The sequence below is a fragment of the Glycine soja genome, chromosome 11 (assembly GCF_004193775.1).
Source record: "Glycine soja cultivar W05 chromosome 11, ASM419377v2, whole genome shotgun sequence".
Classification (NCBI taxonomy): domain Eukaryota; kingdom Viridiplantae; phylum Streptophyta; class Magnoliopsida; order Fabales; family Fabaceae; genus Glycine; species Glycine soja.
In genome coordinates this window covers 7,086,402-7,110,064 of record NC_041012.1, presented here as the reverse complement: position 1 = coordinate 7,110,064, position 23,663 = coordinate 7,086,402, and the positions used below count along the sequence as shown (strand labels likewise).

General features: G+C 30.8%; 2 protein-coding genes across 2 annotated transcripts; one reads left to right on the top strand and one right to left on the bottom strand.

The window, feature by feature from the left end:
- Nucleotides 1–7,995: 7,995 nt before the first annotated feature.
- Nucleotides 7,996–12,440, bottom strand: LOC114374228 (sulfite reductase [ferredoxin], chloroplastic). Its single transcript, XM_028331845.1, has 8 exons — nt 12,149–12,440; nt 11,096–11,875; nt 10,706–11,002; nt 9,968–10,165; nt 9,221–9,355; nt 9,019–9,135; nt 8,772–8,930; nt 7,996–8,636 (listed from the first exon to the last, which is right to left on the bottom strand). Exons 1-8 carry the CDS (start codon nt 12,317–12,319, stop codon nt 8,430–8,432), a joined length of 2,064 nt encoding a protein of 687 aa, XP_028187646.1. The 5' UTR covers nt 12,320–12,440; the 3' UTR covers nt 7,996–8,429.
- Nucleotides 12,441–16,651: 4,211 nt separating this feature from the next.
- On the top strand, nt 16,652–22,140 carry LOC114374344 (isoflavone 3'-hydroxylase-like). Its single transcript, XM_028331982.1, has 2 exons — nt 16,652–17,638; nt 21,203–22,140. The coding sequence occupies exons 1-2, from the start codon at nt 16,670–16,672 to the stop codon at nt 21,818–21,820; spliced, it is 1,587 nt and encodes a 528-aa protein (XP_028187783.1). The 5' UTR covers nt 16,652–16,669; the 3' UTR covers nt 21,821–22,140.
- Nucleotides 22,141–23,663: the final 1,523 nt, after the last annotated feature.

Sequence of the window (23,663 nt, the reverse complement as noted above, 5' to 3'; positions counted from 1 at the left end):
AGAGTTATAAATGTTTTTTTTTAAGTATTTGAATTAATAGCTTTATTTTTTTTATAAATAATAATCACGACAGAAATTAAACCCAAGTCTTCAAGCATTTATATTCAACCTCACAACTAAGTCAACCCTAATGGTTAATGGTTATTCTAATAACTTTCTTTATAAACTATTTTTATTTTATATGTTTCTTTTACATGCATCGTTTATTTTAAATGAGTCGTATTGAAATTAATCGTGTGCGCATATGGCATATCTCAATTTATTAGAAGTCACATTCAAAATCTTGAAGAAAAAAATAATAATAAAGGTGCACGTGTTATTCAAACCAGACTTAATACTTCTAAAAAAGTGAAAATAAAATGCAACTAGTATTTTCTTAATTATTTTCTTTTTACAAAAACAAATGCAACTAGTTTGAAAGATTGATTATATTGTCGTAATCGTTTATATTGCGTGTTTAGCACTCTCGTTAATTTAAGTTGAGAATGTCCAATAATAGTTTTTCAAAAAGAAATATTCCCAAAATACATAATACTATGTATTGTTGAAAGAAAATAAATATTAAAGGTTATACTATTTGATAAAACCAATTAATAAATTGACTGAAAAATAAAAAATATTAAATTAATTTTACGGAATTAAAAATATTTATTCAAAACAGTCATTTAATTAACAAAAAAATACATAAAAATATGTTTATTTATTTATTACCATTCCTAATTATTTGAAAGAATAATAGGATGGGTAGATGGGACATATATGCTTGAATAGTTTTCTTGAAATAAGTTTATTCAATAAGTTTCTCCATGTTAAACGAGTTTATTGAAAAGGAATAAGGAATAAGAAATAAACTAGTTTTTCTTAGAGTTTATCCAATGCGTATCTTCTAAATATAATAGAAGGAGTTGTACATGCAAATATATTAACGTTCAAATAAGTTTTGAGTAGAATAATGATATAATATATAGATTTGTGTGTACTCGATGAAGGTTGCTATGAAGAGCAAGCTTGGATTTTTGTTTGGGGTGTTCCAAACTTAATTTAGGGACTAAACTTAATTTTGTGATATGTTTGATTACTGTAGAAAAAAGGTTCATTTGATTATATTTATCCAAGAATTTTGGACTGTTTCAAACTCAATTTTGTGACATTTTGATTATTCTAAAAAGTACCTTCACTTGGTCATATTTATCCAAAAAATTAATTATAGATTAGTGAATTGTTTTTCATGTAAATTTAATGTTTACCACATTAACGGTTGAATGATTTTAAAAATTGATCATTAAGTGATTATTATCGAGTATTCTCATCTATAGAAATGAATTAGGCTTATGATTAACATTATCAAGATAGACTTTTTTTTATTGATATTAACAATATAGACATATCAAATAAGTTGATTATCCAACGAGACTTGATTTTTTTATCAGTAAATATTAATTATTATTTTTTTATTAATGGAAAAATTTGAACTGAAAGTATTTTTTTTCCTTTTTTTTTCTCTTATTATCAAAATAATCTTATAACTCTTCGATAAATATAAAGAGAATGAAACGAGTGAGATTTAATCTTAATAAACTTTTAGATCACTTATTATTTATTAAATTCCAAAAACACGTAATTCATAATTGATGATTTTTTTAACAAGTGAATACAAAAGAGTAAAAAGACATTTAATATATGGGAAGTAGAAGAATGAAGTTAGGGAAAGTGGAGGTTGATTATGCAGAAGCAGAGAAGCACATTTGGGTAAGTAAAAAACAAAGAGATTTTTAATTTTGAAATTGCAAAGAGTTTGTCAGCGCATGTTTTGAAAGAAGTCACACATAACAAGGTGTTTGTCAGTCACTCATTAATCAGTGATTAAATGAGAACTGCTCCGTGCCGTCGAAGCTGAACCATTTTGGATTCTTTATCTTAATTTCAACGCACACAATTTCACACTAGCCGTTGCTCATCAATGGATTTTAATTAATGGATTTTTTTATATTATATATTTTATTTTCATATAAGATTATTTTTTATTCCTTAAAAATAAGACATTGATTATTGGTAATAAAAAAAGACAAGTATTCATCAGCCTTATTCGTAATTTTTTTAAATAATATTACTGCATAAAAATGACATATTTTATATTTATTTTTAAGAACTTAAAATTATTTAATAAAATAAATTAAATATTTCTTAATATTTATAAAACATTCGTCAAGAAGACAGAATACTTTCTACTGTAGTTACTATTTAATGACATCACGTTGTCACCGCAGTTCTGTGTAGATAATCAGAGTGTATCTTATCGTTTGGACCTATTTAATTGGCCGCACCATCTCTTTTTTTATTTTCTCTTTTCTTTTCTTTTCGTATTTCACTTTTATTTTTTTGCACGGTTGGGATTCAAATGTCAAATACTGTATTTTCTTTAATCAGAGACGTAGATATAAAACAATTTTTTTAAAATTTTAAAAAAGAAATATGAAAATACAAATTTTTATGTTCAGTAATAAAATATTGGATAAAATTATTATAAAATGTTTATTTTACGAAATCTTATTAAATTTTTGAAAGAATATATATTTTTATGTTTGTTAAAAGGTAATAAAAAATATTTATAAGCATAATGCATTTCCAATATTTATAAGCATAATGCATTTCCAAAAATTAGATAGTCTAAGATTTGAAGTTTTTTTTAATACATTGTGAATAAAAAATCAAATATACGATCACTTATATGGATGATTAGGAAGAAGAAAATAACATGAGTTGTGGTTAAAAAAAATAACATGAGCTCCCACATATGTTTTTAATCCAATTACAAGGTATATTTTCATTTTTTCTATTTAATAATTTTTTTAATATATTTTCATTGTTAATTAAAATTTACGGAATCATTAAATTTTCATTTTTTATTTAATAAATCTCACACATAATTTTATCAATACTAATTAATCATAAATGTTATATTAAAAAATATGTTTGAAAATTACTACTACTTTACTAATAATATTCCTCTAGATGCCACAATTAAATTGAGTTATGTGGAATTACCACCTGCATTGAAAAAAAAAAGAAGTGGATTTGACTCCTTTTTAATTATAGGACACTCGTGTGCAGTCTTGTACTCTTGTTGTTACATTTAGAATTATTATTACAAGAGCACATTTAAAATATAACCATGAAGTAACGTGCAACAATATAAATATTGCTATTTTTAAAGTTAGTAAAGTTAAATGAATTACAACCATAGAAATTGCGTAAGGTTATCCTTTTCTCTCTTGTCTTGTTTGTCTGACTGTCTCATGCACAATAGTGACTGAGATTCTCTTGGGCTTCTCGTCCAAATTGATTGGTTATAACTTTCAAAAAACCAAAACTCACAAAAGCTTTGATGAAAAATATACTACTAGTAGTACTACAGTAATTAATTAAATTTACTACTAATAATAAAGAGCTGGAGTAAGTAAGATATGGACCCATAGGTTTAAAACCAGCATGGGGATGGAACATATATCGAAATCACAACTGTTTTATTAGCTCATCCACTTTGAACCCTTTCTTCTGTTTTTGTCTTTACCACTAGCTGTTTATCACGGATTTTCATTCACCATTCTAAGTTTTGTTGGTAATTTTTTTTATTAGTTACTAGTGTTATTATAATATTTAAAATTATATTCAATACAACTAATAAAGAATAATTATTTTAAATATTGATATCATTTATAAAAATAGCTTGGGAACATTTCTTTGATGTTAGGGTTTTATCAACAGTATTAAAAATGAAGTTCAATGGTGATGTATGACCAGAGTAAAAACTTCTAACATTATTTATCAACTTATAAAAATATTTTTTTATAAATTATTATAAAAATTAACAAACTTAATAATTTATAAATAAATGGTAATGTAACATTATTATTTGACGTTATCAATACAAACTATTTTTGTCTTAAAAATATTTTAGAAAACATGATGTTATTAAATGTTAAATTTAACTAGTTAATTTTTTTTTATCTTAATACATCGAATTCGGCATTCTTACATAATAGTCTCTTCGTTTCTATTTATAATACCTAGTTATCTTATTTTTAAAAATGGTTAAGTTAATGTAGTTGATATTAATATGTTTATTTTAAATTTATAATTTTTTTTCAAAATTATCTGTCATTAATATTTCTCTTTCTTAGAGTAATTGTTTGTTAATATATTCTTTTTTTTAATTAGTAACATTTCTACTCTAAAACTAATTAATGTAATAAACATTATATATTGAATTTTATAAAGAGAAATAAATACAATTTTAAATTTAGGTATTATAAATGAGAACGGAGGAAATATTTATTATTTTGTGTTCATTAATTTATTTATTTTTGCAACTTTTCAGTAAATCCCAAAATATTCTCACAATATTAAGTCCTTTTCTGGATTATAAATAATCCTTAATTATCTATTTTTTAATATGAAAAATGGCTATATTTCATTTAAATATGAATTTAGACGTAACGGTTAGTACTCCCATCATTTTTATAAAAATCAATTTATAAACTGGGCTCAGTCCCTATCTTTAAGAATCAATCTAAGACGTCTCTTTCATTAATTATTTTCTATAAAAAATTTCTTATTTATGGGTCATATTCTAAGTCCAATAAGTAGAATACATTAATATGTTAGACTCTTTGAATGTTGGCCGAAATCAAAATAAGTTGTAGAAAATTTGTATAGGAAACAGTAAATAAAAATGAAATAAAAAAGTTTACTCTCATTGTTTCTTGTGCAAACTTTTAAGCCAAAAAATGGTTTATTATCAGTAAACTCCTCTGAGATTAAAAAGTCCTAGGTTAAAGATTGGTTCATTAGCGAGGAATTTAAACCATTAACACAAAATCGTAGATTTAAACTTGATAACCAAGTTGCTGTAAAAAATATATTTTCTAATCAAGTAATTAAAAAATTTGTCAGGAAATGTTCCATCAAAACTTTTTTTTTAAAAAAAAATTAAATACTCCTATAGTGTAGATAAAGCTTCATGTTTGTAAGATGCTTTGGAGCATTGGAATTTGGACGAGGAGCACCATTCAAATCGATAATGCGCATAAACCGAGTTTATTTATTTATCTGATATGGTGGGTGCTATTTAGAATATCATCAATGCTGTCAACGTTTTTTTTTTTTTTTTAATCCAATCCTGTCAACGCTATGAAGGCATAAGGTTTTTCTTTTCTTTTTTCTTTCTGGGTGGAAAATGTGAAAGCATAAATTAAATTGGAAGAAAGAGAAGTCTATGTTTTATGTATTTATTAATTCCCTCTAGGAGATTTTCATGATTTTACCGTTACAAACTGTAGTATTATATTTTTGTCTTTATCTCACGAGCAAGTTGTAAGATGCCAAATAGTTTAACAAATTTGAATTTCTAATAAATTTCAAATTTTAATTCTTTATAGCAGCTTTTCAAATTAAAGAATTTTAGTATTACTGCAAATTTGCCTTGTTGCCAGACATCTTGCGAATGGAAGTATCTGAGACAAGTCAAATAAGTATATTTTAATGAACAGTAATTAAAAAAATGTTTCAAATACGAGCAAAAGCACTTTCTTGTCTTGTGCGGCAATGTCCTTACCTGCTTTCCTGTCTCCACATAATCAAGCTTTAAATACTGTTTTTACAATAATAAAAAAGAAAATTCTACCGTGCCTCACACTTCAAAGGATACCAGTATTTTTCTTAAATAGATCAATATATTATAACACATGCATTTGTAATATTTATTTTACGAACAATACTATTGAGAATATAAGTTATTGTTAAAGATCTTGTTATTTTTTAGTTGCTAAATGTCTTGAGAATTATTTTTTTTCATTTTTTATGTTTAATATTGAATTCGAAAAACAAATTTGAAATAGACGTCACTTTTGTAATTATAAATTTAAAATATTATTAAAATTAACTTCTAATTTACTCATTTCTGTTGTGATTTTAATGTATATATAAATAATTTTTTTATAGTTCTAAATAAAAAATACCAGCACCTTCCTAATATTCAAGCTACTGAAGCAATCACAAAAAAAAAAATAAAAAAAATCTGTATATGCGTCTTTGACTGCTTTAAATATTGAGGATTTTTACTTTTTATTTTAAAATTTTATAATATAGTTCTAAAAAATATACTTTTGTGGGTTTTTTTTTTCAACACAAGTTATTTATTTGGTTTCATTTTTAATAGACACATAAATACTTACTGAAAGAACAAAAAGCATAGAAGGATTATGTTAAAAAGATTAAAAAAATTAAGGACTAAATTATAAATTTTTTAAAATAAAGAATCAAGTGAAAAAGTATAGCATTTAGATAAACAAAAATTATATGTAAGGCTAAAATATATTTGAAGGGAGAAATAGAAGGTGATTTGCGAATAGAATGTAAGAGAAGAGATGCTTTGAAATGTAAGGGTGAGGACTGAGGGGTAACAAGTAAGTACAGTGGAGAAAATCATGTGGTGCACCCAGAAGATGGTAGGGTTCCTATAAGATAACACTTAACGCTTGACTTAGGAGATATTCCACCAGCAGAATAACGACAAGGAGAAGAGGTTATATTATAGTACCTTGGTGGGGATCTGCTTCTGATATTTCTAGGCAATATGTATAGCGTAGGCTCATTTTTTTTTCCCATTTCTATGTGCATTTCTCATTATATCACTTGTCACAATTATCATTTTTTTTTCTATCTCCCTTTTTTCTAGTCATACACTCCGAAATTGGTCATTACTCATAGGCGTCTATGGTGACGGGATTTGATGGCAATCCAATTGTTCTGTAATCTATTTAAGTATTTATGTAATCACGCATACGGGGATGTAACTGGATTAGGAGATAGTTCTTGGAATGATGCATGCTGCAATGTGCAATGCATGGCCTTATATTGTTGCTTAACCTAGTGAAAGGCTTGAGTTATATGAAACTCGACTATTAGAAGGTAAGAGAGAAAAAAGGTATTAAAGGATTATGAAAAGAAACAAAAAATAGAGACCTGCCATAAATCGATTTCGACGACCATGATATAGCTTATTATTATCCTAGTTGTCATATCTCTAAATCTTGCTATGAAATTATTCATGGTGTACATACATAGATCGGATCGGAGATCGATACGGCTACTTCTCGTGTTTAAGGTAGAGGGTTATGTACATTAATAGATCATATCATATTCCGATCACATTTCATTAGTCAAACCCAAGTTCAAGTCTGGATCGGATTACCTTGGATTTGGACCTCAACCATCACAATCATTCTCGAAGATAGTGGTGAGGATCCGATCATTGCCACTAAATAGGTGGGTGATGAGAGGGTCATTTTTGACACGACAGGTGGAACTCATTAAGAGACAACATGAATTTAATAGCACATTAATATTTGCGCGATACAATGATCGTTTTGATACGAGAAAGATTCAATCCCTGATCATCGCGGAAGAGATGTGTCCCAGTCAAAAATAAAGAGACCCTCACTCTGACCTAAGATAACAGGTTAAGAAAAACACCTCAATTGAGTATTTTGAAAGATGTCGCCTTCATAACCAGGACCTTTTTTCCAGAACACATGGCATATGTTTTCCAAACAGGATTGGAAGGCGGTCTAGTTGTCAGACTTACTACCATAAATCGATTTGATTTAATTTCATCATTAAATTGATGTTTAGAACATCTTAAAACTACTTAATCAAAAAGACTACATGATCCACGAAGATAGACAAATTTAACAGTTAGGACTTTCATAAGCGCTATAACACTAGGGAGCCTAAGTTGGTAACTTCCATCAATTCACATCCCCACACCACATTACTTATGTACTAATAAAAATTTAAGAGAATTTTCAAACCAAAGGCCTACAATTAGTTTGGACTAAAAGGAAAGTTAAAAAGAGAAAATCTGAAATAACAAAAAAGAACGAAGGAACGAAATGTAGTATTAAAACTTTTCTTTCAAGAATAACTTTTCCATAATAGTAATAAAAACTGAACAAGTGAACACGTATACATGTGTTCTCCACACCATATTCTGTAATTAACCACTAACTAATACATGATTGCAATTTACAAATCCTGATTAATGAACTTTATTGGAGCAAGCGCAAAATCGGAAAAAGGTCTTGGCTAGCAAGATTATTGTGAAGAAAAACCAAGCTGTCGAACACCCAAAATTGGATACAGAAATGACAGAAAGGCTTATTTTATGTTCAGAAACTCGATCTAAATGATGAACCAAAAGATTCTACGGAAAGCCGTTTCAGATAAAAAAACAAAAACCCAAACATTAGTTTAGTCGAACCCGAGTTACCACACAGTAACAACAGAGTTGTGTTCAGTTGCCTATCCACCATTCCTGTCAACCATAAAGCAACATCACATACATCTTCCTTCGTTAAGTAAAAATGAAATCATTCGCCTTTTCCATTTTGGTTGGAAGCAACATAATTACGGATAACTTCCATGGCCAACTGATGAGCAGTCTTGTTTTGAAGCTTTGCTAATGCATCCATTGATTCATATGTCTCCTTGTCAGCAAAAAGCTTGAGGTTGTGGCGTGATGGTGCTACCACTGGACCCTCCCATTTCTCAATATATTCTTTAAGCTTCTCAAATCCCTAGAAACAGAAAATGGAGTAACTTAGTCAAAACTTACCAATCATTTTAACAACCATAATGATCATTTTAAAGATTAAAACAAGAGTTAGTAGATATGGATCGCATGCAAATAAAAAGCACACAGTAAAACTCACCATTCGGTTTGTGAAGTCACCAAATGATTCTTTAGATTGACGCTTTTGCTTCCAATAATAAAACAAAGGCTCCAAAACTTTTTCAAGGTCTAGAATCTTCACCCTGTCCATGAAACTTCGAGCTAATGATGTTTGTTTATGGTTTCCTCCAAGCCAAATCTGCATCAGAAGAAAAAAAACAGTGAACATGGTAATCTATTGAGCTTTTCTATCAACTGTCAGCGGGTTCAGCTGCTGATCAACAAACCTGATAGCTATTTGGACCATCACCAACTAGTCCAAGTTCAGCCATGTATGGTCTAGCACAACCATTAGGGCAGCCAGTTATCCTTACAACCACAGACTCACTATACTTCAGGCCAACCTGAATTGCAGACAGAAAAGTTTTCACGTATCCTGATTAGTGATCTCCATCAAATCAATACTGCCATATATATACGCAGCAATACCTTATCAAAAACATCACGAATCCGCTTAAGTATGTTAGGTATCCCACGTTCAGCTTCAGTAATTGCCAGAGGACATAATGGGAAAGCAGGGCATGCCATTGCTGTTATGTTGAGGGGATCTACAAATCTAGGTTGCTGTTCACAGCAAAACAGGTCATTATAGGCTTACTAATGAAAAATTATATATACTGAAATTTTTAAAAAAGAAGCAAGAGATGAGATTAAAAATAGTAAATAATAAAGAAGGAAAAGAGAGCAAACTAACATTGAGCATGATGTCAAGCAATGGTAGTATGGAAGAAATTAACCAATTCCAACAGATACAATAAGGGAAATTTCAATCAGTAATTCATCATACATGTCAAGCATCAATCAGAAGTGAATTGAAAAAGAAAAAATAAGAACTTTCCCTAGTGCTGCTCACAAATAATAGATCCACCACAAGAGCAGCAGCTGATCAGATCTACACTCACCTAAAAGTTACAATTGTTATCTCTGTGATAAAGATATAGTCTAAAACATTGGACTTGTATGAATAATCAGTGTTTCTAAATGCAATTCAAAGAAACAACTAAATTAGCAATTTATGATTTCTAAATGAAACTCAAGTCAACTGAGCAGGGACACATCAATTAAATACTTTATTAACAAACATTGTTCAACACAGAAAACAAATAAAATTTAAAAGTATAATCTGTAAACAAAAATTGTATATAATTAGTAGACATTAAGCTGTAAACATCTCACCAGCAAACCAGCTTGAGCAAGCGTGGTTGTAATGGGACGCTTCCATGCAGCACGAACATCAGTCAAGATGATATTCTGATTTGGAGTGATTCTTACATTCAAATTATACTTCTCGATAACCTCCCTCAATGTCTTTTTCATGTTTCCACCAATACGACCATTATCAACATGAAGACCATAAAAAAGTTTGCCATCGCCCTGGAAGATGAAATCTAACAAATGAGCCCATATAGCAGAAGGATGTGGAAATATATTTTAGCAAAAGATAATAAGACCAAAGAATGAGCTAACTACAGATTGCTTAACCGCATATAAAGGAGATATGGCCACAGTTCTCTCACATAGTCACATAGCAAGAATTTATATACATATCTACAGTTAAACGAGGTAAGTGAAATCTACAAAGCACCAAAAATATCAAAATATCCAATAATCTTCATTTACCTAATCTGCCAGATATTTTGTATTTTTCTATATTATGCTTAGCACACACCTTTTCAGGTAGAACAGAACTGAAAAACCTGTACAAGTCACAGGTAAGACAGCATACATAAAGATCCATTGTCAGCTATTAAATCCACAATCCACAAGTAGACACCAAACATGTCAATCCTTTCCACCAACTTTCATAGTGCCAAAATCTATATAACTCGAATGGTATGCATAAAAAAAAAATATTATGAACCATACAAGCAGGCAAGCAGACATTGATATTATTCACTCATCCAGAGAACCAACCTGTTCATGCCACCCAAGATAACTTTTAAATTCCCATTCTGGCAATGCACGGAAAGGTTCAAATTTCTTGCCATAATATTGCTCAACTACACTTCTAAACTTTTCAATTCCCCAAGAGCTTATCAAATATTTCAATCTACTATACTTGCGGTCATCTCTTCTCCCATTTTCTCGTTGTGTAACAACAATTGCTTTCACTGCATACAAAATATCCTCCTTTGGTACGTAACCTATTGGTTCTGCCAAGCGAGGAAAAGTGGTTTCCAACCTATGAGTTCTTCCCATTCCACCACCAACCTGCAAGAGTAATTAGAAGGTCCCAGTTAGAAAAATGGTAGAAAAAGAAAAAAAAAATCACTCAACTGTTATCTACATCCATCCTATTCTTACATATATGTTGAACCCTTGAGGCTCCCCATCGTCATCGGTAACAACAACAACACCAATATCATTTGTGAGAATGTCCACGGAGTTATCAGTTGGCACAGTAACAGCAATTTTGAATTTCCTTGGCAAGAACTGAGTTCCATAGATGGGCTCGGGGGAATCCGGGAAGTTTGTACCATGAGAATTGTCATTTCGTGCCTGAACTACTTCAGGTGGTTCTGATGTCAAAATCTTTTCCCCATCCACCCAAATATCATAGTAGAAACCAGACTGAGGAGCGAGGAGCGCAGCAATGTTCTCAGCAGTTTGTTGAGCAAAGAGGTAATCTTTTCTTGCAAGGGGAGCTGCAGGAGCAAGCACATTCCTGTTTAGGTCGCCACAAGCACCAAGAGTCGAGCCCATGTTCCTAATAATGGTACCCATGACTGTTTTAAGGTCCTTCTTGAGAACACCATGGAGCTGAAACGTCTGCCTGGTGGTCAAGCGAAGCGTCCCAATCCCAAACTGGTCAGCAAGATCATCCATGGTGAGGTAAAGTTGGTTGGAAACCTTCCCGCATGGATTCTTAGTGCGTATCATGAAAGAGTAGCTTCTGGAACCACGCTCCTCTCTATTGTACTGTTGATAGCTACCATGAAACTTGATCAATTGAGTGGCGGCTTCACTTATATTAGGAGCATCCGTCAAAATGTCCTCGTTAAGAGGATATCTTATGAAATTGCTTTGTTCTTTGAATATTTCGACTTTGCTGCGCTTGACAGTGGCAGTTTCAGACTGCGCAGGCTACAAACAAATCACAACCACAACAACTTATCAAATAGGGATTCCACATAATTAGTCCAGCCAGAGTCTAGCTAACACCATGCAATTTACCTTAAAAGAAATCGTCATTATGATAATAACTCTTTTATCATAATAAAGGAATCGAATAATCTAAGTTTAGTTACAGAGAGGCTAAAATTGACTATTGAAAAAGTTAAAATAACTAGAAATCGGAGAAAAATAAGAAAGCGGAAAAGAGAGTAATTGGAATTGAAGTGAATAAGAGAAAGAAACCGTGGAAACAGCACGTATGAGGGAGAGAGAGCGAGTGGATGAAGGAAGGGAGAGGGCATTGCGGGGGAGAGCAGAGGCGGAGGAAGACCTCAAGCCATGGAAGCTTGGGATCTGAACTTTGTGGTCCTTAAGCGGCGCTGAGGTGGTGGCTGGTCCAAAAGACGTCGTCATCAGCTGAAGAACGATGGTGGAGAAGAGGAAGAAGGGGTTTTTATTTATGCTGTGCGGAAAGAGAGTGAAAAGCGAACACTGCAATTGGGTGATAGTGCTAGTGGTAGAGAAGATGAAGCCAAACTGGGTTTTGTTTGTGTAGTCACGTCACGTGCCTCCCACGCGCACGCTCCGATTCTCTCTCCACTTATTTTTCTTTCTTTCAAGTTTAATAAAATTAATTAATTAATTAATTATTATTTTAGTTTCGGTAAATACTTCTATTCTACTACTATATACCCAATTTTATTTATTATCTTTAATTTTAGTCAAAATAAATACAACCACAGCAGGACAAAAGAATCACCTGCACCAAAATAATATTAAATAGAACCAAAATTTATTTCAATTTTATTCATTCACTCGATATATTTTGTTGAGTTGTTTAAACGTACCCATTGTAAGAATATATTTGAGAGTTGGATTTTAAAAAAATAAAAAATTATACATTATTTATAGAAGTAATTTAGTAAAAATTAAATTTATATTAATGAATTATTTTATTTTAAAATATTAATGTTGACTAGTTGGATTTTTTATACATAAGTTAAAAATGAAATGTAATATCATGAGAACTTTTCAAATAAAATCAGTTATTCTAGTACTATTATTCATCTGAAATCTGAATAGTTGAATGTACAGATGGACCCTCCTTCTTCACTGAAAAAAGTGTAGCACGCGCTGCTAAACTTTGCATAATGCGCGTGAAACGTAAATATATTTTCCCCAAAAATAATAAAATCTGAGAAACACACAGAATCCAAAAGGGGTTAGTGCTTTTTGGGGCGGGCAGGAGTCACGCATGAACCTGGACAGAATCTTTTCCCCAAAACTTAGCATTGGAGGGCTGCGCTAATCAAATTCAAATCCAATTTGTGTTTGGACCCAAGGGATATATAATTAGGATTTAGGAAAGTACTCCTCTATTAAATTAAATAATTAATTATGCTAGATTATAGTACAAAATACTTACTCCTTCTTTTCTATAATAATCATAATTTTAGTATTTTAATATAGCAATAATTATTATTTTTTAATTTATATCTCTTATAAAATATATGATATATATAAAAAAATTAATTATAATAGAATTAGTTTTATAAAATTGTTATTTTTTTATATATTTATTAATTTTTTTAATTTATGTAAAATACTAGAACCATAATTATAGTGTAACGAAAGAAACATATAGTATACGACTAGTACTCAGCAATTAATTAAAGTCTTGATGGATGTGTCGCCTCTAACGATTTCCCACGAAAAATTGGCTCCATATTATACAATACAATACTTTACATGCAAAAACCTTATAAATAAAGGGGACAAATATATGTAGCGCTGAAAAGTCAAATAGAATTTTGGCTTTGTTTGCCTACTCCCAATCAAAAATCAATTCTATTACTGCCAAAAAATAATAAAGAAATAGGATAAATGTAGGTTAATCTCATCTTTTTCCTAGAGTTTGTTTAAATACAAGATTAAAAATCATTTTGACAGCTTTTAATAGCTTTTCTCTAATGAAAAAAACTTTATATTTTTTAATAAAGAAACTCTCTTCTAAACAGGCCCTTAATAAACTTAAAAGCATATCTGTACGTATAACCAAATTCTATTAGTTAGTGTTGCTGTTAAGAGTAACAAGTGTTATGTAATTAATTTTAATTGTCTCTGGCTGTTCACCATAATTATATTAAATTGACTTTATTGATTTAATGATCCATCTAACCTTAAAATATTGATATGCCCATTTAATTGACTTTATTGTATTAGTCCCATTCCAAAAATATTGATATGTTTGGAAGGTTTGTTTTTAACAATTTTTTGTTTTATATTTTGAATCAGCTTGGATAGATAGTTAAAATTAATATATAAAGATTTTCTTTTCTTTTTGTTAAATAAAAAAAACTTTTATATGGGCTCCGGCCCTCTTCAGTACGATACAGTAAACTTTTATAAATGAGCGGTGTAGAATTTTAATTGCATTATTATTTGAGTAGCATTTGGTGTTGATGGAAAAACACTACATAAAATGATAAAAATAGCGCTTATTTTTGCCTTATACTCCATTGATGAGAATGTTGTTAATTATAATGCGTCATGGCTATATATATGTAACTAGTACGCATGCATGTTGCATATCATGTGAAGGGATCGATAATGTTGGGCCTAGGGATATGAAGGTGAAAGAAGTTTCGTTTTTTTCTTTTTTGTTAAGAAGGGTTTAAGTCTTCCTTTGCCACTAAAACACGAATTCTATGGAACAAATAAGTACCAGAAAAATCTTGCGAAAGATTTATCTTAAAGGAGGCTCAGGAAGAACATGAAGCTGGCCGGATCAATCTCCATACAATACCCAAATTAAAATTGGCCAATCAATATGCACATGGACAAAAGAATTTGTCCATCTTAGTACAAAAACCTAACAACTATATATAAAGTTATAAAAATAATAGGGTAATTATCAAAATTACATCAATATAATTTAATATTTTCTTTTCATATATATATTCTCCTACCTGTCGACCCCCTCTATTTACATATTTTTAAAACACTCAATGAACAACCCCCTATTTATACCTTTCATTAGTCTTCCACTCATGCAATTAATCACTTACCCGGTTACGCACCTTTTCCCATCGCACTCCATATGCAGCCTGACGCGACTCGTTATTAATTGCAACTACAATAGTTTGTGTTAGTTTTTTTTTTCTTGAATTATAGAAAACGAGTATTATTTTATCAATTATATAAGAGATTAATCATATCATTTTTAACTAATTCAAAAAAAATTTACATAAAAAAGCAAACATAAGTTATTCCATAGATTCTTCTCCCAAAGTGAATAGAATAAAATTTTACACCATCGAATTAATCCTGTGGATTAATAATTGTGTTAGTATACTTAGCATAAACATGGTATCGACGAGAGGAACACCACGGAACAGGCTGCTGCGGAGGGAAGATGTGAATCGTATGTTAAAAAGAAGGATATTTTTGTCAAAAAAAAAAAACCATTGAAGAGGTTTCAATGTTTTGGACAACTGCTTCCCAGCTTATTTGGATAAGCTACTCCAAGTAGTTTATTCAAATAAGTTCTTTTTAGTTCATTTTAAGATTTTTTAAAGTAAGTTTATATAAATATTTACAATTTTATAATAAGAGTTTCTTTTTTATATAAAATAAGTGTTTTTTTCTTAAAAAAAGCTTAACCAAACTCATCCATTGTACCAAATGGACTTGATAGTTTTTCAGATAATATTTTTTTAAGTTCAACTTAGTTTGTCAAATTGGATCAAATTTTTTTAGTCCATTGAGTTTGTAATATACTTTTTTAGTGCTTTTGTGCGGTGTAAATCAAACAGAGAATAGAAAATTTATAATTTGTGAAAATTTTTTATTATTGAAATTTAATTTTTTGTTTTATATTTTAAAGTATGATTTTTTAACCGTTTAAAATTTCAAGAATCAAATCAATAAAAAAAAAATTAAAACCCAAACATTAAAATTAACTTTGTAAAATTAGTATTACTGATTTGTTTTGGATCTAGAGTAACAAAAACTTTAGATTATATTGGATCAGTTTGTTTAGATTTATTTATTATTATTTTAATGAAATAAGCAGTTCTTATTTTTCAGTGTGTGTTTTAAATTGTGTTTGTTTTAAAAAAGAAGTTTATTTTTTTTGAGAAATAAATTCCTTCTGCTTCTAAAAAAATTGTTTGGATCTGATAATTTTTTAGACAATATTTTTACAGTCCGATCTGGTTTGTCAAATTGATTTTCTTTTTTTACGTCTGAATCGATTAGTGAGGTTGACATTGATATTTTTGGAAGAGATAGATGTTAAGGCCACAAGCTTAGAAATTATCCATTGACAATATATGAGTTATGATAGTCCTACACGCATGCTATTTTGGAGTGGATTGAAGTGTAAATAAGATTGACATGAAGGGAAAAAAATATTAATAAATGTGATAAGTAATATGATTAAAAAAAGGGAGAAAAACAAATGTTCAGAAAGATCTAAACGCGGTGAACAAAAAGTAGTTGTGTCTCCATCGGCAACATGCACAGTTTATGGTGAGCAACGAGACCTATATATGCTCACTTGCACAAACACTTTGATGACAAAGTCAAAGAGTGGAGGGAGGGACGAGTAATAAGGTTAAAACGTATACATTTAGGCATAAGATATTTTATATAGTGATATGGATGGAGAAATTAAGAGATTATTATGGGTCATGGGTGATGTGATAGGTCCAATATACCTATAGGCATGATGTCTTATATAGTATTTCTCTATATATAAACATGCACAGATACACAGACTTGAATCAGAAGAATATCCGAATGGAAGAAGAAGCAGATTACAGGCTGATTGTGATAACTGCTTCAGTAGGGTTTCTCCTCTTGTTTCTGTATGTTTTGAAATCGATACTACTAAAGAGTAAAAACCTGCCACCAAGCCCACCTTATGCTTTGCCACTCATAGGTCATCTCCATCTGATAAAAGAACCCCTTCACCTAAGTCTCCACAAACTCACAGACAAATATGGCCCCATCATATTTCTCTGCCTTGGCACACGCAAGGTCCTCGTTGTGTCCTCACCTTCAGCAGTAGAAGAGTGCTTCACAAAGAACGATATCACTTTTGCAAACCGTCCTCAAACGCTTGCGGCCAAGCATCTCAATTACAACAAAACCACCATAGGGGTTGCTTCCTATGGCCACTATTGGCGAAACCTACGGCGTTTAACCACCGTGGAGCTATTTTCTACCACTCGCCTTGCCATGCTCACTAGCGTTCGAGTAGAAGAGGTGCAGTTGATGGTGAAGCAACTGTTTGAAGAATGCAAAGGACGTCAACAAATAATGATAGACCTCAGAGCAAGACTTTTAGAGGTTTCTTTCAATATTATGCTGAGGATGATATCTGGGAAACGCTATTATGGTAAGCATGCGATTGCCCAAGAAGGGAAGGAGTTTCAGATTCTGATGAAGGAGTTTGTGGAGCTTCTAGGAAGTGGAAATTTGAATGACTTCTTCCCCTTACTGCAGTGGGTTGATTTTGGAGGGGTTGAAAAGAAGATGGTGAAGTTGATGAAGAAGATGGATAGCTTCCTTCAGAAGCTCCTTGACGAGCACTGCACACGCAGGAATGTGATGAGTGAAGAAGAAAAGGAACGAAGGAAGAGTATGACGCTGATTGATGTCATGTTGGACCTACAACAAACCGAGCCAGAATTCTACACCCATGAAACTGTCAAAGGAGTTATTCTGGTGAGAAATTATTTTACTTTTTGTACTGTTAATATGATATCATTTAATTATTTGACCCAAATTAAATAAAAGGATACTATATCCTTTCTTTCAAACGATTAGAACAAAACGTAGTATATACTTCATGCTCTGTTTGGTGAATAGGGAGAGAGGACGGTAAGTAGTAAATAAATTAATAAGTAAAATATGGAGTGAAAATAGAGATTATTTGGTTGGAGAGAAATAAAATAAAAATTATTTTTTTGATATTATTTGGTTTAAAAAAGAAAGAAATATTTTTTTGTTAAAAAAACTATCATCATCACACCAAACAATAGTTAATCAATTTAGCACATGTTTAAATTAGAGTTTCAAGCATACTTTTAGAACTTTCTATCTGAAATCTAAACATGTTCTTTATTGGCAATTTAGCCAAGTGTTTGATTTTATATTAAAAAAATTAATTTTAAGTTCAAATTTAATTTTAAATAAATTTTTCTTTCACGTGAGAGAAAAATTTAAAATTAATTTTAGATACATAATTAATTTTAAACTAAAATAACTTCCAATAATTTTAATTTTATGTTGAATAAAATAACTTTTTTTATAATAAAAATGTCACTTCAAAATCAATTTAACTAAAATTAATCATACAAAATCAATTTCATTCAAAATTAATTATATATCATTTTTCTAAACCACACATGTTTAGTATTCAGATAGGAATATATGTACACCCAAAATAGGATGTACACAATACAGTTTTGGACTTTTTTTTGGTAAAAAGACGAAAGAAAACAAAAGCAAAGGCTAAATTAAACAAAAAGAAAATAACGCACTTACGTACGTCCTCATAGTGGCAATTCCCATTAGATGTTTTGATAAATATAATCCCTATACTCCCTGCAAAATAATACATAATAACAACAACAATAAATTATAATTCTACCTCAAACCAACAAAGTAACATACACATATATATCCATTGCATACACTATTAGAAAATAGACTTTTAACATAAGTTATTAAAAACTTTTAACATCAGTTATTAACCAATGTTCAAACTACCACATTAAAAGCATCATCCTCAATATCGATTTTTAAAAATTGATATTAAACTAAACTGTATAACATCGATTTTCTGAATAATATCAATTTTTCTAAAAATCGATGTTGTGTTTTGTAATTTTTTTTCAATATTTTGTTTGTTTTTTTAATTACCAATTGTAATTATACATAACACAAATTATCATTCAAAGTTGTGAAAACTCTAAAAATAAATATAAGTCATCCTTGAAAAGAAGTAAATGAAAATTAAATATAATAAAATTAGAATATTCAATATATTTTATATAATAAACTATCTATTCAAAATACGATAAGTTGGAAAAAAGATTCCTAACAAAAACATTTCAAGCGTCATTTTTCACAAAATATACTACCAAGAGTTATAAATAAAAATTTACAGATATTAATATAGTATAATGTACTTAAATTACAAACAAATCCAAAATAAAATAAAATTAGATGTTGCATCTGGAAGTTCCAGTTTCCAAATTCTGTAATTGTGCAAAAATCCTCCATTCATAACTAATTTTTGCAGACTTCCTCTAATGATTATAAGCAATCCTACATTCGGTAATCCCTTCCAAATTATGGGAAAATCCTACACCTTTCATAAATGACTACAAGGTACTCAACACATCCTAAAATTAACATTAAGTTCATCTTAAATATGTATATAATTTTAAAATTTGACACACAGAGGTGCTTTTGTATTGATTATATACAATGCTGAGTTACTCACCAAACTGTTGCAAGTCACTTTATACTCATTTAACAGGACTTTAGAAGTGAGTGGGCTAGGAATTTGGTAGTACAAAAAATGTCATTTAAGATAAACTTTTGATTGAGATGTGCTTTCGAAGATGGTAAGGAAGAAAATACTCTGTCAAAAATAGGTCATGATCACTTGATGATTTCCTGTGAGTCCATAGAAATCTTTGAGTTTTGTCCATCCAACTAGTATAGTTGGGTTCACCAAATCTTGATTGTATGTAACAAGGTGCATGTGGTCATTACTGTTTAGCAGATACCAAGTATGTTTTAGTTGATCCTTCAATCTTACAACAAAGGACCTATTCACTTCATCATAAGGCTACATTTAAAGTAAACTAATTTAAGTGTTATATCATATCATGTTTATTTGAGAATAATCTTGAAATTCTTGACTTGATCCTTGATATGAACAATGTTGAACATTTTCTCTGGTTTTCTGTTAATCTTCATTATTGTCTTAGTCATTTTATTTTAATTCTTTTGATTTTCATTCATCATTTCGATCTAAACTCCATTTATAATATAAAAATTTAATCCACAATATCTGTTTTGCTTTAAATCTGTTCCGTTAGCAACTATTAATCCAACATTGTATAGTCTCTAATCTAAAATTACCCTTTGGCTTAAAAGCTAGAATTGCTTAAAAAAAATATGCATGCCTACCTAGTAGTAGTAAACCAAGAGATATGAGATTCGTCTAGTACATGCCATGAAGTTGCAAGACACAATACATATACTCGTTTTTGAAAACCAAGAATGATATTCTTATTTTGAAAGTATCAATTTTTTGCTTCAAGTTATAAACTCTAACATTATATTGGGTATGTGATAAAGGATAAAAATTTTTAACCTAGAGTGCATGGGAATTTTTACCAGGTGAAATAGGTCGACGTGTAACTCTAATGTGGTTGGCCATTAGATGGACTGACCCTGCTCTACCAATGTCTTCTAGTTGGATGTTAGATGGAGGCTATTCGTCTACCAACCTTTGTGAACAGATATGAGTGCTAATGAGTGAAATAGGCAGATAAATGCATAAGCTATATATTCTATCCAACGTAAATGATGGTGTAGAATAGGAAAAAAATACAAAATTCATTAGTGGACCATTTCATAGTATTAGAGTAAGCTGATGTTATATAATGTCTGCAATAATGAATATTTAATATTATATAACAAAAAAGGCGACCTCGCGACGTGTTTTCTTCCTCATGTCGTCCACCACATGACAAGGACACCACGACAGATGCGCCAATGCTAAGCAACACCGCACATGGCAAAACATTAAAGTTGTCATCCAAAGCACAACACAAAGCAACACCACATGGTGAGTTTGTTCATTTAAGAGAAATACATACCTCGTCGTCGAGACCGACATCGACACCAACAGCTAGTGCGAGTGGGAGACTGAGACCGAGAGCGAGTAGGAGTAATATATCGAGATAAAGTGAGAGCGAGTGTGCTGAGAGGAGGAGTTGCAGTGCCGCTGAGGAAATGAGAACGATAGGGTGAGAGTGAGGATGGAGAGTGATAGTGGGCGTGAATAAAACAATTATATATATACGAAAAACAACAGTCAATTTTTAACGAAGTCATTTTATTTACAATTATGTCATCGTCTTTTTGTTAACATGAAACCAATGTTAAATCCTGTTTTCGTTGTAGTAATAATTTCATGGTGTATATATTAATCAAGCTAGCTAGCACTCATGTTTCAATTTTCTGTCAAACATATTATGCATGCAGGCAATGCTTGTAGCTGGTTCTGAAACTTCAGCTACTACCATGGAATGGGCTTTCTCCCTTCTCCTCAACCATCCAAAAAAAATGAATAAGGTTAAGGAAGAGATAGACACTTATGTAGGTCAAGATCAAATGCTGAATGGATTGGACACTACAAAACTGAAGTACTTGCAAAATGTAATTACTGAGACACTTCGCCTGTATCCTGTGGCTCCACTACTTCTACCTCACGAGTCCTCAAATGATTGCAAAGTCTGTGGTTTTGACATCCCGCGAGGAACAATGTTACTTGTGAATCTATGGACCTTGCATAGGGACGCTAACCTGTGGGTAGATCCAGCAATGTTTGTTCCAGAAAGATTTGAGGGAGAGGAAGCTGATGAAGTTTACAATATGATTCCATTCGGTATAGGAAGGAGAGCTTGCCCAGGAGCTGTTTTGGCAAAACGTGTCATGGGACATGCATTGGGAACCTTGATTCAGTGTTTTGAGTGGGAGAGAATCGGGCACCAAGAAATTGACATGACAGAGGGAATTGGGCTTACGATGCCTAAACTCGAACCTTTGGTTGCCTTATGCAGACCACGTCAAAGTATGATAAAGGTTCTGTCAAATATATAAACGAGGATAAAAGATGCATACGGGGATCTAATTTGACAACTTGAAAGAATATATATATATATATAATAAATTATATTGAGATGTGATAAAAAATAAAAAATAATACGTCTCAAATGAGTATTTGTAAAGAAAATGTTTGATACTATGATGTGTTATTCAACACTTAAATGAGAGAAAAATAAATATGTATAATAGCTTAGGTTTATGATTTGATACAAAATATATGTTTTTGCTTTTGGTTATTTGTCATGGCAATTAACCGTGTAGTGTGTAATAAAATGTTGATGTCAGCAACCCATATTTAACATACCATGTAAACACAGTGATGTGTGACTTTCAATCTTAGTTTACGTGGCTAATCGCTAATTGACCGTGTGGATCATGACGTACTTAATTGTTATGGTGGAACACAAAGGCTAGATGTGCGTTCATAAAGGGCTGAAACTAAAACTGTGGATTGTTGTTTACGGAAGATCGCCTAATTAATTTGTTTTAGTCTTTCTACATATACTAAAATTTTGATTTGGTCCTTCTAAATATATCAAATTTCTACTTTAGTCCCTCATATTATATTTCATTGTAGACGTGTACGTGGCATGCTAAGCAGGTTTCGAACGCAATATCAGTTGTTCATATGACATCAAATGGGTCGCTAACATCAACATTCCATGGCATGTTCACACCCTCCAACTAGCCCTGGAATTCCTTGGAACATCTTTTCTTTGATGGAATTTTCGGATGGGTCCATGTTTAGATAAGTATGTATATAAACTTACATTCTTCTCATGTGATGTAGCTGGAAAGGTTTGGTACGGGTGCTATCAGTGGGTTGTGTTACCTGTGGATGCAGCCATACATTTTATGCAACATTGGCTGCATTTAGAAGTGGGATATATAGTTGATTTGTCAAGCTTAAATCTTGGAGATGGATGGTATTTGTTTCTCATTATATTCAGATTGGAGCAAGCCTGAAACCAATAAAGTGTTTTAAGTACCTTGATTGACAGGACTATTGTGTTTCTCTTGGTCCATGGTATAGAATTCACAACTTTGGGAAAACTTCTATGCATTCTTTAAGTCTTTGTTTTTATATTTATCCTTGGTATGTTGTTGTCTTGAAATGAAGACTTAAATAGAAGTTCTGTGACATTAAACGACTTTCATTCATATACTCTAAAAATGAGAGATGTATCATGTATGTTTGAGATTTTTATCCTTGATTCTTTGAAAAGGAAAAAAAAACGGTGCAACAAGAGACAAATTAAATAGAAGAAGTGAATACGGCACAACAATTTGAGAAGAAAAAAATATGCTTGCCAGAGATAATCATCCCAGGAACAGATTCCCTCCAGCCTCCTCAGCAAAAGAAAATTCAAAACAGAAGCACAAAAAATAAAATAAATAAACAGATGAAAGAGAAATTAGGAAAAAGTAGAGAGCTGGAAGAGGTAACTCAGATCCTCTCCAATCCCCCATTGATCAGTAATTACAGTTCAATTAAGAAGAAAAGGAAATGTACTGGATGTTGTTGATCTCAGTTGTGGAGAACATAATGTTGGAGTGGCTGAAGATGATTTGCATCCAGGTAAGTATGTATATCATTTCTATTTTTTCAGTGAAAAATGTTATCAATAAGTTTTAGCTATGACTATGATGCAATGTATTTTTCTAAAAAATATATACACCAAGGTAAATTATTTTTGTAATATGAAAAATGCATAATATAATATATTTTTATTATAAAATTTAGAGTTAATTAATATACAATTTTTTTTTGAAAGCATGTCATTCTATTTATTTTTCTCCTTAAAAGGTGTTGATATGTATAATTTAATTCTCAAAT

What these genes read in the sequence shown, in the direction of transcription:
- LOC114374344 (XM_028331982.1), top strand. Translation starts at nt 16,670, where the DNA reads ATGCACAGATACACAGACTTGAATCAGAAGAATATCCGAATGGAAGAA. An exon ending in CTGTCAAAGGAGTTATTCTG is followed by an intron (nt 17,639 to 21,202) that starts GTGAGAAATTAT and finishes TTATGCATGCAG; the next exon opens with GCAATGCTTGTAGCTGGTTC.
- LOC114374228 (XM_028331845.1), bottom strand. Translation starts at nt 12,319, where the DNA reads ATGACGACGTCTTTTGGACCAGCCACCACCTCAGCGCCGCTTAAGGAC. An exon ending in TCATACGTGCTGTTTCCACG is followed by an intron (nt 11,876 to 12,148) that starts GTTTCTTTCTCT and finishes ATTTGTTTGTAG; the next exon opens with CCTGCGCAGTCTGAAACTGC. An exon ending in TTCGTGATGTTTTTGATAAG is followed by an intron (nt 9,136 to 9,220) that starts GTATTGCTGCGT and finishes TCTGCAATTCAG; the next exon opens with GTTGGCCTGAAGTATAGTGA.